Source organism: Epinephelus moara, chromosome 14 (genome assembly GCF_006386435.1).
Source record: "Epinephelus moara isolate mb chromosome 14, YSFRI_EMoa_1.0, whole genome shotgun sequence".
NCBI classification, from domain to species: Eukaryota; Metazoa; Chordata; class Actinopteri; order Perciformes; family Serranidae; genus Epinephelus; species Epinephelus moara.
In genome coordinates, this window is record NC_065519.1 from 7,433,345 (window position 1) to 7,453,280 (window position 19,936).

At 40.1% G+C, this 19,936-nt stretch overlaps 1 protein-coding gene across 2 annotated transcripts in view; it reads right to left on the reverse strand.

Annotated features, from left to right (window-relative positions):
• The window catches only part of vps39 (VPS39 subunit of HOPS complex), a 44,837-nt gene that overhangs the window by 13,492 nt on the left and 11,409 nt on the right, over positions 1 to 19,936 (reverse strand). Inside the window, exons 10-20 of one of the 2 annotated variants that reach the window (XM_050061471.1) lie at positions 19,420 to 19,540; positions 18,983 to 19,109; positions 16,629 to 16,771; positions 16,301 to 16,441; positions 14,089 to 14,230; positions 8,649 to 8,735; positions 7,056 to 7,129; positions 6,634 to 6,850; positions 2,934 to 3,062; positions 2,416 to 2,518; positions 1,253 to 1,298 (exon numbers count right to left, since the gene is read on the reverse strand). In XM_050061471.1, coding sequence (XP_049917428.1) covers positions 1,253 to 1,298; positions 2,416 to 2,518; positions 2,934 to 3,062; positions 6,634 to 6,850; positions 7,056 to 7,129; positions 8,649 to 8,735; positions 14,089 to 14,230; positions 16,301 to 16,441; positions 16,629 to 16,771; positions 18,983 to 19,109; positions 19,420 to 19,540 — 1,330 coding nt within the window. Of the gene's footprint in view, positions 1 to 1,252; positions 1,299 to 2,415; positions 2,519 to 2,933; positions 3,063 to 6,633; positions 6,851 to 7,055; positions 7,130 to 8,648; positions 8,736 to 14,088; positions 14,231 to 16,300; positions 16,442 to 16,628; positions 16,772 to 18,982; positions 19,113 to 19,419; positions 19,541 to 19,936 lie in introns of both variants that reach the window. The other variant, XM_050061470.1, reaches the window with a different exon arrangement.

Genomic DNA, 19,936 nt, shown 5'->3' on the forward strand with positions numbered 1-19,936 from the left:
TGTTGCCTTTCTATCATCTTGAACCAGTCTGGCCATTCTCCTCTGACCTCTGGCATCAACAAGGCGTTTTGGCTCACTGGATATTTTCTCTTTTTGGGACCATCCTCTGTAAACCCTAGAGATGGTTGTGTGTGAAAATCCCAGTAAATACTCAGACCAGCCTGTCTGGCACCAGCAATCATGCCACGTTCAAAGTCACTTAAATCACCTTTCTTTCCCATTCTGATGCTCAGTTTGAACTTCAGCAGGTCGTCTTCACCATGTCCCATGTCTACATATCTAAATGCATTGAGTTGCTCCCACATGATTGGCTGATTAACTATTTGCGCTAACAAGCAGTTGAACAGGTGTACCTAATAAAGTGGCCAGTAAGTGTATGTAGCCCTGTAAGCTACATTTTGCCAACAGGTAAGTGGAGGTTTTTAAGTAAAACGACAGTATTAGGTTCAATTGTAGGTCTAACGATTTGTATCGGAAATATGGACTTCTACACAGAAGGGCTTGACTCGTGAAAAAAAGGAAATTAAAAGATGGATAAACAAAACAAGACAAAAATGTTTGTGGTATTTGAGACCTCACAAATTCAAAATTAAGATTATTCAATGACTTTTAAGGCCTATCACTTATGGAACTGAATTTAAGACTTTTTAAGGACATGTAGCCTGTAATTATTAAACTTCAGCTAAGCTGGCAGGTGGATGTTCTTGCCTCCAGGCAGAGCCACACTAGCTGTTTCCTGTTTCCAATATTTATGTTATGTTAAGCTTAACAGCTGCTGGCTGTAGCTTCATATTTAATATGCAGATATCAGAGTGGTATCACTCTTCTCATCTATCTCTCAGTAAGAAAGCAGATAAGCCCATTCCAGAAAATGACAAACTATTCTTTTGAAATCAGCCTATAATAATGGGTTGGTGATTAATTCTACTTTCATACTGGTGTTTGGTCGCAGAGTTGAGTGACATTTTATACACATAACAGACAATGTCAGCTGTCATTTCTGTTTTCTTATAGAACTGGCAATGCGCCTCTCATTGGGAGCTTGAGCCATAAATAATCCATTATATTTATGTTGCACTTTCTGCAAACACAAAGGCACTTAGCAGAAGGCAGCAGAGTGTACGCCATGAAAAAAGTGGTCATAAAATAACAAACACAACAAAATCCGAGAGGACAAGGCAAAGTAACAATTCATTTTCTGAAACAAACAAACAAACAAAAAAACAGGAGGAAAACACAGAAAGCTACTTACATCCTTACTCCCTTCGACCACACTGTTGTAATGACTGTGACAATATCTGCAAAATACACAAAGAGTATCAGTTCACCTTATTTGACCAATGTGCTGAACACAAGATAATGGCACAGGTAAAGGCACAGTTTACCCCAAAGTCAAAAATACATTTTCCCTCTTACCTGTAGTGCTATGTATCAGTCTAGATTGTTTTGGTGTGAATTAGCAAGTGTTGGCGCTATCAGCTGTAGGGATGTCTGCCTTCTCTCCATTAAAATCAAAATTACATTTGAAAAACTCAACATCAATGTCTCTTTCCAGAAATCATGACCTGGTTACTCAAGATAATCCACAGACCTTGTTGTGAGCGTTTCATGTAGGAACTATTTTCTGTCCAGCGAACTACACCCGCTATCTATATCACTGCGCAGAAGGAAGTGTGCATCTACTGCTAGCTCACCTAGCACCACTGAGCTAGCTAACATTACAGTTCAGCTGAGGAGGACGCCATTGATGTTTAAATCTCGCACTGTCATGAGCACGAGACTCTTGTCCATGAGTAGATGAACGCTTCCTTTCGCATGGTGATACAGTTGGTGGGTGTAGCTCGGTTGAAAGAAAACAGTTCCTACTTATAACAGCAGAAAACAAGGTCTGTGGATTATCTTGAGTAACTGGGTCATGATTTCTGGAACGAGACATTAATGTTGAGTTTTTCAAATTGATTGTTTTGGCACTTTGAGCACCACAAGCTGAGTGCCATCTAGTTCCATTATATTAGAGAGAAGGCAGACATCTCTACAGCTGATATCTCCAACACTCAGCAACTCACACCAAAACAATCTGGACTGATAAACAGCACTACAGGTATGAGGAAAAATTAGCATTTTTGATTCTGGGGTGAACTGTCACTTTAAAGCATTTGATCCATTTCAGATGTGACCTTTAAAATGTATTTTGCTGCTTCACAGAAACAAGCTTAACAGTAAATATGATTTCAGGGCAGACATCAACTCACTACTTTCCCAATTTTCTGTTTCGGACTACTTTACAGTCAGATATTGCTTCCTCATCATTAGTCAAGTTAGCTGCTGGAGTTAGCAAACATTTGGCTGGTGTTTGGTATTAAATCCCCACCCAGTTATTCTGCAGGACTCTGTGGTGTTTGCAGAATTACTCACTCTTCAGCCATGCGGGTGTCTTTCAGGATGTGCACATAGATGAAGAGCGCCTGCTCGTGTTTACCCATTCGACCCAGAAGCAAAGCCCGTTCCTCCAGCAAACCTTGGAAAGTAAAAACAAGGTCAAAAGGTGCAAGTTTTCCCTTCAGCTTGAACATATAGAACTTTGCTGAAACTTTCCTCTATAACTGAGAACATATGCACATGAGGTAATGGGAAATGAAAAACTTTGTTTTCCTTAGGTGCATGTTACGTAACATCACACTGAGCCCCTTTTGTGATATTGGGTTGACATAATGATGTTAAAACCTGTGGTTCACTTTGAATTTCTACAGATTCCTATTTCAAAAACAACCCATTTCCCTCCATACCTTACATGTAAATGCTTAAGATATTATGACAAAATGATGATACAATGAAATACAGTCTTCTTCAGAAATGAAACCCACATTCTTGTTTGTCGGTATATGTTAAACACACAGAAGAGATGTCTTATTTGTTCACCGCAGATCTCTTACCATCAAAGGGGAAGTCACTGATAAGCCTGGCTGGTTCATAGCTGGTAGAAATATCCAGGAAAGACAGCAGCTTGTTCCTGAACTCTCCCAGATCACCGTCCTCCTTCCCAGCAGCAACAGCTGGAACTCCTACAACAGCACAGACGTTGTAATTATGCAGAGTCCAGAGCTGAAAACATTGGTCCATTAATCAGTCAGTTGATCAACAGAACTTGAATCTACAATCAAAAAAAATAAATAAAAAATCACAGGTTCTGCCAAAAGCAAATATCTGCTCATTTTCTTGGTCTTCTGTGACAGTACATTGAATTCATTTGGGTATTGGACTGTTGGTTGGACAAAATAAGTCTGAAGACATCATCTTTGACTCTGGGTAACTGCGAGGAGCATTTTTCACAATGTCATGATATTTTATAGACTAGTTCTTTTACACGATTCTACTGACTGACAGTGAGCCTAGAGATATCCTTGCTTTCAACTATGCGCTCACATGTGCATGATGGCTGCCTTCCGTATCCCGTGTCTGTTTGGTTGTGCATGTCCTCAGAAATTAAGGCCATGCGTATGCAATACACACCTGAACAGTAGGGGCAGTGTAACATACATACTTGCCATTGTCATGATGCGCTTCAGAGGAGTGTTTAGGAGCCTTTTATAGAGCCTGGCCTGCTCTCGCATTTTCTGCCTTAAGCTGATGATATACTTGCTTTTGATCTCACTGTTTAGTAGACAACCAGACACTACACTTGGGGAGGTTACAATTTTGTTGATGATGGCAGAAAAAGTGACTGCAGCTCTGTCATAGAGGGTATGTATCAAGCACGTCATGACATGACGTCCTCAGGTGCGATATGCACATGATCAGTAGGGGCAGTGTTGGCAGGACGATAGAGACATACTTGCCATTGTCATGATGTGCTTGGTTGTCTGCTAAACAGTTAGATCACAAACTGGTAGATGGTAGAGTGTACCTACCGACAACAGTGTTTCTCCTTGTCCTGCCCTACTGTGCTGTGACTGGCTAGTACTTACCACAACTACGACCTCTTTGCCCTGACCCACACCATTTCCAACCTCGACACGCCAATTACAGCACTTAATCACAGCACAGTAGGGCGAGACGAAGCAAGACACTTTCTTCAACAGGTACATTCTAGCATTCACCCTCTAAAAGGACACAGGGTATGTGAGGCAGCCATCATGAGCACGCAAAGACATTGTTAAATGCAGGTGTATCTTCGGCCGTAGCGTGAGGTGATGCACCAACCAAGGCAGTGAAGGAGAAGACTGCTGGCAGGCATACATGGCTGTAAATAATGCATGTTTTCAAATATCTAAAAGTCTGCTTTGCAAATGTTTCATGAGGAAGGAAATGCACTTTGTTAGACCTCAGAGATACGCTCAGCGTGTTTTGGTGAGAAACACTGGATGTAAACACAACTTTTCGGTTATTCTCTTTATAAGAAAGCTCCAGAAGAAACTCAACAGGGCACATTTGAGGTGAACCTGAAAATACTACTGATACAGCAATTATAAATAATGTATATAAAGCTGAATAATCTCAGAGAAACAGTATCTTAATATCACCGGCTGTGTTCTGCAATATTCTTCATAACACCATGAGCAGCAATAACCTGCCCCTGAGAACAGATTTATTCACTTAATTAGCTGCTTTTATTAGTTTGTTTCTCAGACAGAGTGCACATTAATGAGCATTGCTGCAAACATAGCTGTCTGACAGGTTCATTTTAATACACGGTCCCTGGATGATCATCAAAAGACACAAACAGAGAGAGAGACGGATGGACTTCATAATAAGTCCTGACGCAAGCTTTATCTGCAAAGATATGAGAGACAACTATCTGGATGAGTATGCAAAAGGCAAATTCAACCCATATGCAGTGATATAATCACATGAAAATCCCACCATATATTAGAAATATGTTCTTTTCTTATTAAGTTTTCATCACCAAAAAAGGCAGTAGAGGTATTTTGTTATAGATATTAAAGCCCGGGGGTCAGCTCAGACACATCAGTTACATTCCCTTTATGTTCTCGCTTTGCTTCAGGTAGAAATCATTGAATGTTAAGTGTCTTTCAGCTCTTTTAATTACATATATGTGTCAGAATGAAAATAACAGATTAAGATCATAGTTTTTAAAGTGGAAAAAATTAGTTACTGTTAAACTTTTCATGACTTTTTAAGAGCTTGCAGATACTTAAACAGATAGTTCAGACTTTTTTTTTTTTAAAATTGGGGTTGTATGAGGTTTTTATCCATAGTCAGTGCATTAGCAGAAGACACAGGAAGGAGAACCACCATGGAAGCTACGCGGTGTACTGCTATGGATCAGGGCAGCAGCAGAACAAATTTTAGCCACCAAAACGTCCATATCGGTTATAGTGTGCCCCATATTATGAATATTTTCACTGCCTTACGTTGTCATTAGACAGCCCTTGAGATGGGTAACTGCAGCTGTTCGCTCTCTTCTTTTCAAAGTCACCCGACTCCTTTAACAAAAGCAGTAATTTGACCTTGTAGAACATGGAGAGGTGATGGTCTGCTGCTACTTTGATTGGTTTGTTTGTTTTTGTGCTATTGTGTGACGCTGGTGTTGTTAAAGGGTTAGACTCACCGAAGTCACACAAACAAACTGAATAACTGAGGCAGCAGCTGATGAGCAACTCCCAAGTTCTGTGAGATAAAATTACCGTTTGGTCAAAGGAGTCCGGTGGCTTTGAAGACCGTATAGTTGGATATAATGGCTTCAGTTCCCCATCAGATACGGCCGTCTGACAGCAAGGTTAAGCTGTGAAAATATTCTAAATATAGTGTACACTTAGACTGATATTCCTGCTGCCCCCATCCACAGCAGGACATTGCTTAGTTTCCGCGGTGGTACTCCTGCTGGCTTCTCCAACAAGCATGGCTGAAAGTGACATTATTAGCGACTCTGCAGTGGTTCCAAAAAGAGGAGCAGCTTCAGTAGTGTGGAATAAACTGTGGCGTCCTGAATGTTTCATGAACAGCCCCGGACTTCTCAGACTCTTTTAGTGACTTACCGCTCAGAGGGAACTCATTCAGCAGCTCCTCTGGCAGCAGCACAGCGTCTCTCCCTGATTTTGTCATAAACCTTTGGTGATGTAAACCTACGTGACACTTGCAGCTCGACAAAAACTCCATATATGTGAATGTGTGATAGTTGTGGTATCATAACAGCCTGTCACAGGTTACAGCGTGATGATTAGAGGAGAAATGGCAGAGCATCAAGGTTCAGGTGGAAAAAAAACAACTCAATCATTTAGGATTTGTACTTGGGAGCTGTTTAAATGTGTAATTAGTGGTAGATTTTATTTTGTTGAACTATTAATATTGTAAGCAGAATCTGAATCTCACTCTGAGTTACTGTTGTTGTTCACATACTAAAGAAATGAGAGATTATTTTTTTCTTTTTACTGAATATTTGAGGCAAACTGTAAAACTCTATCACTTATTTTGTTGCAATTCTGTTTTCTCAAATCATTTTTTTGACTTGTTTGTCATATCGTCAAGAATATCATTATCACATAAATACCCTGAAATATTGTGATATTATTTTAGGGCCATATTGCCCACCTCCACTAACTATAGATGAGTACCTCACACCACCCTTTAAAAGAACTATCCCTTTAACTTAAATTAATTTTGAGTTGCTCGTACCTTCTGGCAGTGAGTTAAGGTACTGTTTCATGAGGCCTTGAACCCTCTCCAGGTAGAGCTGGATCAGCACATTGTGAAACTCCGGGCCTTTTTCATCCCACACGTAAATGATGTGCTCCAGATATGGGATGGCGAGCTCCTTAAAGCCCTCCTTCAGGAAGTTCAGCACCTTGTCTCTAGGCAGAGTTTCCACCTCTGTCAGGTCCTCGGTGAAGATCTGGACAGGAAGAGAGATTTTTAAACCTAAAGGAGAGTTTTCTTCGTGGTGAGTGGACATAAAGTAGAGTTAAACTTTTTTTTAAAGAAATGTCTGCTGTCATGCAACTAAACAACAAAAGCAATTTAAGAAAGTAGAATCCATGTAGAGCAAAACAAATAATTAAACCTTTGTTCAACATTTTGTGTAAATCTCAGTGTCCCACCTTCAGGCCATCCTCAGGGCAGATCTTCAACACCCAGGGAGAAAACTCAAAGATTATTCCCAAATTCTCCACTCCTGTGTGAGGGGGATGACAAGAGATAAATAAATGTCCCTTCAACAGGAAGTAAAGATGGAGAAACAGCAGATGATCAAGCTCATAATCAGCAATCACCTTCAGAAAACCGTCTTTCAAAGCGACATGCAACACTTTACCGAACCCCTTTTGAAAGTTATCAGCCCATTAATCAACAGATAATGAATTGGCAATTAGAGTATTTTAATAGCATTTCATTATATGAATAATTAAAGTTATTTTTTCAGCAAAAAAATCTTTACATTATGTACTGTTAGTCGGACAAAAAAACAACATTTAAAGATGCCACCATAGACAATTTTCTGACAGTTTATAGACCAAATGATCACTTGATAAATCGTGAGAATAATCAGCACATTAAATAATAATTGAAACATTTGTTATTAGTGCAGTGTATCTCAGTGTAGTAGCATGTATATATAGTATACACATCCATAAGCTGCTGCTGAGTTTTTTAAATGTCATTTTTTTGGAGCTTTGAGCACCACAAGCTGAGTACCATGTAGTTTCATTATACTGGAGAGAAGGCAGACATCTCTACAGCTGATATCTCCAACACTTGGAAACTCACACCAAAACAATCTAGACTGATAAACAGCTCTACAGGTAAGAGGGAAGATTTGATTTGGGGTGGAATGACCCAGTGCTGCCCACAAAACTTATTTGTAGTACATCTGCTAAAGGAGGGCTCAGAAGGTTTGTTTCTACTTCTGTTTCAAAACCATCATTCCAGATATAATGGGTTTTTTAGTTGCTAGACAGCAGAAAAATACTGCTGTATAATGCACTGCTAACATTAACAAATTGAATCACCGCCGGGGAGGTTGAAAGCCTCCACTCAGCTTTTGATATTTTTTTTCCACTGGGTTTTATTTCACAGGCAATTTACTAGATGTTTCTTGAGTTCAAACACATTTTGGGAAACAGGTGCATGGGAAGAATCAAAAACAAAAATCACTCCCAACATGATTTTTTTTTTTACAGCTAAGAGAAGACCTTCAACATGAAGAAACTCCTCCAGGCTAAATGCAATGCTGTTTAGCTAAAGTGGTTTCGACTCTAACCAAACGTGGGCACTAACAACACGACTGGCATTAAAAAAAGCTTCGAGACATCTAATCAGACTCACTCTACAGGAGACATTGTAATTAGAGAATCATTATACCACAGTGTCATAATTAATTTAAAACTTTAACAGAAACTCACACATGGCACCTTTAACTGCCAAGTATCTGTTAAGTAATTTACCTTGGCATCACTGGAACAGATCTAAACAATTCACAGACCTCAAGCCTCATTTAGCCGGTGCCAGACATGTGAAGACTACAGACCATGACACTGGACAGACTATACATTTCATCCAACATCAACAATCAATCAGGGTGAAAGTTTTCTCAGAGCCTTTCCCAAAATCACACCAACAAATTCACCACATCTAGCCGAGATGACAGCTTTGACACTCTAAGTTAAAACAGACTTGAGTTGGCCGGTGATCCTTACCCAGTCTCTGGAGGTACTGCACGGTTCGCTCGTGGCCCTTCAGTGGAGAGTTGGCCTTGGTGGACTGGTCCAGCAGCACCTGCAGAGCTGCGAGAGGGCAAACAGGGTGAGGAAAAGTGACGGGAGGCAAGTGAGAGCAAATGTGAGATTAGTGTGAGTGATGGAAAGTGGCAAGATGTCATCGACTCTGTGGTGTGCAGCCTGTTACATAACTCCACCGCCAACAGAAACTGGACGGAGCGTGTACATGGTGTTAATTGGCGGACGGGAACAGCTGGTTTGAATTGGCAGAGATAAAGAGGAGCAGGCTCGATCAGCATGACATCAGAAGCACAAATTGCAGCCGGGTGATTAAAACCAGCCGCGCTCGCGGCGAGAACAGCCCAGAATCTGCCGCCAGAAACCAAATAACATTGAGACAGCTCTGATCTACGAGGATGACGAGTCCACTGCATGCAGGAAACCTCCTCTGAGATAAACTGTGTAGCCTGACAGAGCCAATCCACGCTGCGCCCAGAGAACAGCTTTGTTACAAACACATTACTGGTACCTATTGAATTTAAACATACTGAAACAATTCAGCATCCTATAGCTCTTCTATATGAAGTGGGAGGTAATGAAGCAGCCACTGACAAAGGCTGACACAGATCTGGCATCAAGTGATTCATCATTTAAATACTAGAACCCAAACTCAATATCCAATTTGAAAGTGAGATGGAGAACAGATGTTTCATTGTGTGTTATTGTTGTGTGTTCTGTTGTCATGTTGAGGCCTGCAACAAATAAACCACGTTTTGATGAATGAAATTGAACTCTGATATCAGTCATTATCCAGTTATCCCAGTTATCTAGTAATTTCCCACTTCAATAATGTTTTATCAAACAGGAATCTTCATTGCAAAGTTAACAAATTGAGTACAAATTGAGGGTTTCCTTTAAAAGGTTCAATAAAATGCAGCTCTGACTGCAGCAATACAACTCTATAAAAAGACTCCATAACAAGTAAAAGTCCTGCTTTTAAAATTCTATTTAAAAGAATAATTGAACCACCAAACATTTGTATATCAATTACTCACTGCATGTTAACTTGAATTCATGAAGGAATATGTTTTTGTCAAATGCCTCCACAGTGACTGGAGAATCCAAAAAAGGTGACCACTCATCATGAATTGAAGTGTATGGAGGCTGCATTTAGCAACAGCACATCAAAACATTTGTTCACAAACTCACAGAACTCGTGCAACATTATCCAAGACTCATCTATCCAGTCCTAAACACAGTACTTCCGAAACACATGCATTTTTGCTGAAAAGTTACGATATAAAACACCTCCACCTATGAGTAGCGCATCCCGAGTACACACGTACACCTGAGCTCCCCTTGAGCAGGGGTCAAATGCACGCACTTTCACAACAGTGCTCCCTGTGAGTGCGATACTGTTGATACTGTTGATGCTGAGGTATTCTGAAGGCATGTTGTGGAGGCATGCTAGAAAAACAACGTTTTCTTCATTAATTCAAGGTAACACTGAGTAATTGATGTACAAATGATTATTTTAAGGGTGGAGCATTCCTTTAAGTAAAAGTATAAAAGCAACAGTAAAATGTACTTTAAACATTAAAGTAAAAGGACTAAATGAGAGTGTTAAATTAAAACAATATTGTGTCAGTGTTTACCTCTAGCTACTTAATACACTGCTGTGTAGTTGTTGCTTTTTAAAGGAGTAGTTCCTAAATAACTCTTTTTGGCCTTGTCTTCCTTTATCAGATAGCAGAGATGAAAGACATGAAAGCAGGGACAGAGGGGAATACAGGCAGCAAAGGGCCGCAGGTTGGAAAGGGATATAGCCCTTACATGGGGCTCATGCTCGACCAGGTGAGCTATTGAGGCGCCCCACTGCGTAGTGTAATCTCTATCCATGCAACAAATTTTATAAATTTGATAAATCAAATATGATAATGTTATGTGTAAAAATCTTAATCCAAAAAGTAACTTGTATCTGCAGCTGTCATACAATAAACCTTTCGCCACAGACCATTTCTTTTAAACTTATTGTGGCTTCCAAATAAGTTCAAAAACAGCCGCCAACACATGCCATAACAGGAGATATGATAAACTCACTGTTCTTTCCCAAATGCCAGGTCAGGTGGTGAATTAAAGTGACACAAAACATAATTATAGGAAAATAGGACTTGCTAGAAATGACTCAAATCTAATTCAACATTTTGAAAATATGTAGACGAACAAGCAAAAGTCACACAGAGAAAAAAGACCTTGCATCTAGTATTGTCTTGTATGAACTAAACATTCGTGATGCTAATTTGAAATTCCTTTGGCAAGCCAGTGTCAACACTTCATGCACAACAAGCCATTGTTCAAGCTTTGTTTCTTGATTCAAACAATATTGAGAATTTGCTAGAAAACCACACAATAAAACTGTTTTTTATTCCCAGTATTGTGAAGAGTAGGTTTGTTAAACAATGAGGTAAAATGCTGGAAGGAATCTTTGCGGCATTTTTGATGCAGAAAAACACCCGCCCCATTTCAAGCAACATGGCAGTGATCACAGTGGCTTTTCACTGGTGAGATCGAAAACCACAGCTGATATTTCTTTCTTTACACACTGAATAAGATCAGATTAATAAGGTTTATTAGGTTGTTGGAGTTTGTTGGGTTGGTCATGTATTTCTGGAGGTGACTCACAAAATGTCTATTAGATTGTAGAGATTATTTTTCACATATATTTACATGTTTTAATTTGAGATATATTTTCTATTTGACAAATCTATGTGGTTGAACGTTAACTTATACTGCAGGTTTATCCTCTTCTGTTTAATCTATTTTCTCGTTTCTCCCCGTCATGTTTTTTTAATACAAGTTGTGCCCTCTACTTGCTTATGCAGCTACAAATGACTGTTACCCATTCATGCAAAAAAAGCCTATTTGAACTTGCACTTGAACTCAACAGAGCGAAATATCTGCCAGTTTTCCAGGAAAGCCAAAGACAGCTGAAGGAGGTGTATAAATCCCCACCATTTCAAAGGAATTATTACGCTCCAGATCACACATAATCAAATGGAATTCAAACTGTTTTTGCAGAGAAGCACAGCTCAGTACAAATACACAAATAGGGACGTGGCATCAAGCATCCTGTTTCTGAGACAGGGCTGGTTGAAAAGGAAAAATCACTTTGTAAATAAACTGTTAAGAAAAGCAGATCACTTTTGTTTGTGTAACGAAAATGCACAAAATATCTTGATAAGCATTGAATAAAAATAGCGTGATCTTAAACTGCTGGCAGGCAAAATTTATTTTATAGTTCATATTTGAAAGAAGGCAGACATTTCCAACACTTGGCAACTCACACCAAAACACTCTACAATGATAAATAGCACTACAGGTAAGAGGAAAAACATGTGTTTTTGATTTGGGGTGAACTGAGACACAATGACTCTGAACCACAAATGTATCTATGTGGACAATGTTTTTATTCCCAGTTTGATCTTCGTCAGGACAAACTGTTTAGAAATGGTATTCAGAACCACATGAATATCTACTAATAGACTGTGGTTCATCTTCAACTTGCCAAGGGTGATAAAACTATTAACAATTCAAGCAGCAGGTAAGAGTTCAGAGAGAAGAGTACATCAAATATTTAACTAGAATTAACGGCCAACGGTTGTATGCCTCCACGCACGAGCCAAGTTTCTTTTGCAGTTTACACCCATGTTGGTGAAAACATGGATGCTTCACAACCATTGTCCCCTCAACAGTACAGAAAATCTAAACAGACCAAGTGGATGTTTGTGTCAAATTAAAATAAATTCCCTTAAGGTATTGTTCAGATTTTGTGTTCAAGTCCATGAGGACATTTGTGCCAAACTTGAAGAAATTCTCTCAAGCTGTTCTTGAGATATCACATTCACGAGAATGAGACAGACAAGGTCACAGAGACCTTGACCTTTCACATACGACCACCAAAAACTAATTAGTTCATCATTGAGTCACAGTTGTGAAGTTGTAAGTTGTAACTTTTCATAGATAGCCCTGCACTTGATGTGCATATAATTAAAGGGTAACTTCGGTATTTTTTTTTTTAACCTTGACCCTATTTTCCTATGTTTTGTGTCTAAGTGACTAATGTAAAACAGTTTTTGAAATTGGTCCAGATTTGAGGAGACCGCTGCAGCCGGCAGTGGCGAAACAGGCTGCAATGTGTTAATGGGCAATCGTGCACCCTTAATGTACGCCACTAAAAAGTGTTTGTTTTTGCCACTGACGGGCTCAGATTGGTATTCAAAGTGTCTGACAACATTATAGAAAGGATCCTGACAGAGATAGACCTTTTTATTAAAGAGTAAGATCCTTTTTGTTTAACAAAGAAACAGCCCCGCAATCGCCATAAAACTCAGAAAATCCACCTTGGTTCATCTTTTCACTGTTCCAACAATAACTAATTCTGGTTTGGTTGAAAAAAACTCTTAATTTACCCTGTGAGAAGTGAAAATATGGTTGCTCTATAAAAGCTAAAATTACTGTTCATTTAAGTGTAGCCTGGTGGGTTTGGCAATTTCCGGGCTATTTCTAGTTAAAAAAAAAAGGAACTTACTCTTTAAAAAATGGTCTATCTCTGTAGGGATCCTTTTCATAATGTTGTCAGACACTTAGGGTGCTTTCACACCTGCCCTGTTTGGTTCGGTTCAATCAAACTCAAGTTGGTTTGCCCCCCAAGTGCTTTTTGTTTGGGCAGCTGTGAACACAGCAATCGTATTCGAGTGTGCGCCAAAAGAACTGGACCAAGACCTTCTTGAGGAGGTCGATCTGAACCAACTGCAGTCACATGACACATTGTTTGGGTTAAACATGAGCATGTTACAGTCCTGGAGGATTATTAATGTGCACCTCCTCCTGTACTGCCTTAATATGCACATTCAGCACATCCAATGCATCAAAACTTTGTTTTCTAGTTGGAGCCGCGCCTCGTTTTCAAACTGTATGGTTTGACTAAAATGAACAATGACAGCAATATAGTCCACGATGAGCAGCGCTAAAATCAACCTGCGTAGTTGTCCCTCCATTGTGACATTAGAAAGTGTCACATTTATCTTGCAAGTGTACTCTTCTTCAACGTTTGCTTTACTTCCTGGATTTTACCCACATGGAAATTCTGACCAATCAAGAGCAGCTTTCTCGCACAAGGCATTTGATCTGGTCCGCTTGTAAATGGTTACACTGCAGCCTATTTTGCCACTGCCGGTTGCAGAGCTCTCGCTAAACACTCTTTACTCTTTAAACTCAGACTCCAATAACTATACACAGTTCATTTCTGCAGATGAGACTTTAGGATTTGTCCGAATTTATGACATAATACTATATAAAACACTGTGATATGATCAACAGGCTTGCAGGGCAGGTGGATGACCAGGAAGCAGAGTCTTACCTTTCTGGTGCAGACCCTTCTTCTCATAGAGAATAATGAGCTCGCTGTATTTATGGGCCTTCTTCAGCACATACTCGCTCTCCTCGATGTGGCAGTGGTTGTTTTCCAGGCGAAGGAGGGGGGACACCAGGGCCACGTTGGTCTGAACGAGGGAGAGGATGAGAGATTATAAAACATGCATTTCCACAGAACACACATTTCCAAACTTTAATCAATTCACATCTTTAATGCCCAGGTTGTGTTTCACCCAGGACATCAAGGGCAGGTAATTTCACTGATTAGTTCATCCTCTCTGCTTCACAGTGTGTTTATCATTTGAATAATCAGGTGCAGGTGTTGGCACTCCAAAGCTGATATTGTCTTTGAGGATCTCCAATCACTTCTATGTTATCCCTCCAGTGTGATCAAGGTCTGCCCTTGGAGTTCCTCTGATTAAATCGAACTCATTACACCTCCAAAAGGAAGCACCTGGTGGCTTTTTCTTGGATGCCACAAGAACTGGCTCGTGTAAACACAGAGGGGCGGCAGAAAGACTTTGAAGACTGTTTAGCTCCTTAAACAGCCAAACAATCCTGTGGAGAAACTCACTTTGGCTGCTTACATCTGTGATCTCATTCCTCCTTCCAACACACATTACTTTTGTTTTACCATAGATGAGGTTTGACACACAGATTGCCTGGTAAACTGAAGGTCTGGCTTTGTTACTCAGGCATCTACTTCCCTGAATCAAACACCAGGCCCACGTACATATAGCTGCTACACCTAGATGACTCTACTTTTAATGTGAATCCAAAGTAAATCTGCCAATGAGCTGCCTAACACAGAACCCATTTGACTACGTGTAAGGCAAAGTTAACTGCCTGGTGTTGCTGCCAATTTCTGTGAGTGTTTGGAATAACTTTCATGTGATAACATACCAATTTACTGAAAGTGGATGGTGAACCCTGCCAGATCTATTAGAGCCGATGTAACTATTCTCATGAAATATAAACATTTGGAATAGGTTCACTGACAGCTGCAGGTTGATCAAAACATATGACATGAGTCATGAGTGGCATTAATCTTCCACTCTACGGGGACGCTGGCGTCCTCTGCCGTCATTAATGTTCTTCAGAGGCTATAGCTGGCTGAGGTTTAAAGCTAAAGTGAAGTTAGTGGTATCACATGAAACAGGAAGACGTCACGTCATGCGAGCTTGTTGGGAAGGGGGTTAAATAATGCTCCTGAAAAAACTGGCATGGCCATTTTCACAGGTGAGTCTTGACCCCTCAGTTCAAGATGTCTGAATGAAAATGGGTTTTATGGGCACCCATGAGTCTCCCCTACACAGACCTGCACACTTTATGCTAATCCCATGCAGTTTTTTTTTTGCATACTGGGGTCCCTAAACAGTTTTGAAACTGCATATATTGGGTATGACTGGAAACCTGAGAGTCTTGTGGATTTATTGAGCCCAGTTTTATTAATTTGTGATGATGTTAGTTCCCATAGTAAGTCATTTCATTGTCATAAGACCTCCAGGGACCTCCAGGATAATCACAGCCTCCTGAAACTTTACAGCCACAAACAAGAGACCTCAGGCATTCAGAGGATGGATGGCTTTCATAGGTGTATTGACAATATGAGGGGTTCTTCACAGTTTCCAGAACAGAAGTGACTGCCATCCTATCGCCGAAAAATGCAATTCTTTCCTAAATCTCCAAATGTCAAAAGTTTTTGATGCCGAATCGCAGCATGGAATTTTCTATGGTGTTCCTAAAGGTCTTGGTATCTTAATGTGGTATTATGGAGGGATTTTTGACCATTTTTGTCAAATCTCAAGCGGTGAAAAAAACGCTTAAATTTAGCACAAAATCTGGGTAACAAATGGTATGAGCCAAAAAATAGCTGCAACAACTAACGAGAGATAATTGAGCATGGGAATGGTCATCATATACTTCCATTATGTTCTAAGCCCCTATACACTCTAAACTTGAAAGGTTTATATAGGTGCCTAACCAAAACACAATGCCTATTACAGAAATATGACTAGAAAAACTTGACACACAGTGCTGAAATTAATCTACAGGCTCCCAGCTTTCAGATGATATATACTTCTTCTATGTGGCATATACTGCTAACCTGCTATCTCACCCTAAATGTTTGGACTGAAGTGTCTCCAACCGTTAAATTACAACAAGCATTAAAAAAGAAACGATCACGTGGGCCTTACATGCAGGTAACATTTCAGCAGGGTGGTGTCGATGATCTGCAGCAGTTTTTTGCGGCTCTTAATAGTAGGCGTGCCCTCCATGAGCGGAGACGTTGTTGAAGGGTCAGAGTCATTCAGCTGTTTCACAAGATGGCTGCGTTTCTGTGAGGAAAAGGAGAAAAAAATGTGGATTGTTTTTAGACATTTTAATGCCGAAATGTTACATATAATACCTTAAAACAGAGCCTCATTCAAAGCTTAAATCCTTTACAAGGTGGGATCTGACCAAATGTATCACTTCTATAGATTTATACATCACACACACACATGCGCACACACACACACACACCTGGGTAAGATAATCGATGAGAGCGAGATGAGCCTTCTCCAGCTCTGCCCCAGACAGAGTAGGCAGAGGGTTGGGATAGTGCAGCTGCTTGCGGTAGTCTGACGGGAGCAGGTCTGGGTACAGTCCGATCACATGGGTGGGATCTGCAGAGCACAGGAGGGGAAATTTGTCACACTGTATTCCATATATGACGCTTGAGTTTGTTTAGTAGCCTTTGATTCGGAGGGAAAAGTGATTAACGGACGTAATACCAACAGAAAACATTACTAAAACATATACCATAAAAAATCTTTTAGCTGAACAGACCTGAAATCAAAAGCTCATTAGAGCGAGGAAGTCTGTCATCATTATGGAATAAATCCCCACACACACAAGATGTGACCTCATCACATGTGAATAAAAACATTTCCATAAATATACACAATAAGCACCAGATGTCTAATGGGGGCAATAAAAGACAGAAAGAAAAGAAATAGGCAGAATAAATCATGACCAGATTCACCTTAAGTGGACTCCAAAACATAAACATAGCTCATGACAGTAAGATGGGGGAGGTTGATCAGATGGGGACAAATCCAACCTGCTTGTCAAAGCTGACCTCAGTACAAAATATTTTGTAATATATTCCACATGTCTAAGCTACGGGCAGTTGTCCTATGTAGTACATAGCGGCCATGTGTTACGGGTTAAAGTGGAAATACACAAGTTTTGTGCTTTAACTTATCATTATGAAGTAAATGTTGATTGAACAATGTGATGGCTATAGAATAAAGATGCCATCTATGTTTAGATTGGTTCTCTATAAGCCTCACTCTCACTGTGCAATTGTGTCTGCCACCAGGTACCATCCCTCAGATAAATGAAGGCTTGATTTACGGCACAAGGGATGTGAGTCAACCATTGCACATCCAAAACAGGAAGAGGATAGCACTTTTGTTTTCCCTGGTAGTTATCAGTAGCTATCCCTAGTTACCAAAGAGTATCAGGTAAGTTCTGTGCAGTTACTAGGGCTGCCCCCTAATAATCGACCAAATGTTAGTCGACCAGAAAGGTCATTAGTCGACAAGATTACATTGGTCACTTTGTCGTATGAGAAACAAACAAACAAACAAACATGAAACTCTATTAGGGGCTGCACCTTGTCAAAATAAATCAAAACCTATATGACTGGACCATGTGTGAATTTAATCTGAAAGGACAGACACAGGAAGTGTCCACGCTCAGCAGTCAGACAGGAGTCAGGTTAATTTCCAGGGCTGGTACCTGCGGTTATTCCACAGGCTAGTTAATAACATGTCGGGCAGGAAATCCAAAGTGTGGGATCATTTTGAGAAGGTGAAGGACGAACCCAAGGTGATATGTAAACTCATCTTCATTGGTCGACTACAAACATGACGTATCATCTGAAACATGGAAGTAGCTACATGCCCATTAGCCCACAGCGTCATTAACAGGCGGCTCGCTCAGTGTGTGACGTGCACTTGTAGATAAAATATAGGCCTATATTAATGAAGGTTCATTAGTACGGTTTTGTATTTCTCTGTAATGTAGCACAGTGTTAACAATGTTACTGATACTATTCTTTCTCACACCTTCAACTCAAACCACTGTGTTGCCCCACCCAAAATATATAAGTTAATCATTAAATGAATATCGTAAACATGCGGGCAACTAGTCGACTAATGGACCTAAATGACGACTTTTGGTCGACAAGGAAATTTCTTATTGAGGGCCAGTCGTAGAAGTTACTTCAAGTTTTTTTGTTTAATTCCCTTTGAGCAAAATGTTCTGAATGAAATAAAGTTCCCTCGAGTTATCAGTGATGCAGTTTATATGTCTTAAGCTTTTGTTGTGAAAGGTGAGAAAGGAAGGAGTGAAGCTGCAACGTGCTGCCATCAATAATGTGGGAAGCAATGCAGAGTTTGTCGTCTTGGTGCAGACTATGGAGGCTCCTTGTTTTTACCAGACGTGGGTGCAAGAAATTGTTTTGCAAGTCACAAGTAAGCCTCTAGTCTTTGAACTCAAGTCCACATCACTGGTTATTAAATAACTACCCTCAAAAGTATAGATGCAACTCATAACCCTTGGCTACATTACTTTCCCCAGTAGGGCAAATGGCGGACAGGTGAACGACCGAAGTAACTGTGGAAACTGTGCTAGTGGCTGGGCTCTGATCCGGTTGTCTCTGCAACAGTGGTGCCAACAATAATACCACTTGGTTATGGGGGTAAAAAAGGTCTGTTTCCACTTAAAAAAACAACAACATTGCATCACATACAAACAGCTCAAAGTCTGACTCTGTCTTACAAATCTGGCCTGAACCGTCTGGGAACTTGTTGGGAGGAGAGACCTACCTGTGCCAAGCTTGGCAAACACCTGCATGGAGTCATCGAATCTCTTCTGACAAAACAGATTGAAGGCATAGAGATTCTGGATGTGATGTATCTGCTGCTTCTTATCACCATCTGAATCATCCTTCATCTTCTGGCAGAAATAAAAAGAATAGAAAAGCAAAAATTTCATTATGATACAGCAAAATGTCTTTGGGTTTATTCTCAGAATGCTCGCTTTCCAAGAATGTGAACCCCACATGACTGGCCTTTTTTATTCTTCAAAGAGCCCCTGGAAAGCTACAGTAGATAGCCAGATAACCTGACAATAGAGCCATGAACATTTGACTGTTTCAATGCACTGCTCCTAATCAAGATAAGTGATTTTAGTGTTCCATCCCCCGAGCTACAGCATCAATTGAATCTTAAGGAATTAATAAGAGAGTGGTTCTGCTGCTTACCGCCAGCTGCAGAGCCAGCTCGAACTGCTTGTCCTGAAGAAGCTGCCGTATCTGGCTGGCGATTGACACGGGCACCAGGCGCCACACAAAGTGATTGCTGGCAACATACACAATATTTTGCCTGTGAAAGATAAGAGGAGAAAACAAGATTAGAGAGAATAGGTTGGAACAAAAGTGTTTTCTTTGTAAGGAGGAACGGACATTATCAGTATCACTATCATGAGAAACAGAATCCAGGATGGGCACGATTAATCATGCATGATGCTCTTGTAAGGATGTTATGCACAGGACTCAGTGTGGTAGCTGTCAAATAAGACACCATTTATTATTAAATTTGTAACTTAAAGCCTGGAGTCTTGCAGTAGCTTCTGTAGGTTTGTTTTCACCTCAAAAATACTGCAGCAAAGATATCTGCTCATTTCTTTCTAATATTGTGAAAGATTTCTTGTTTTAATGAGATTTTTTTCACATTATAATGAGATATTTTCATTTTTTATTTCATTATGGCATGCTTCTT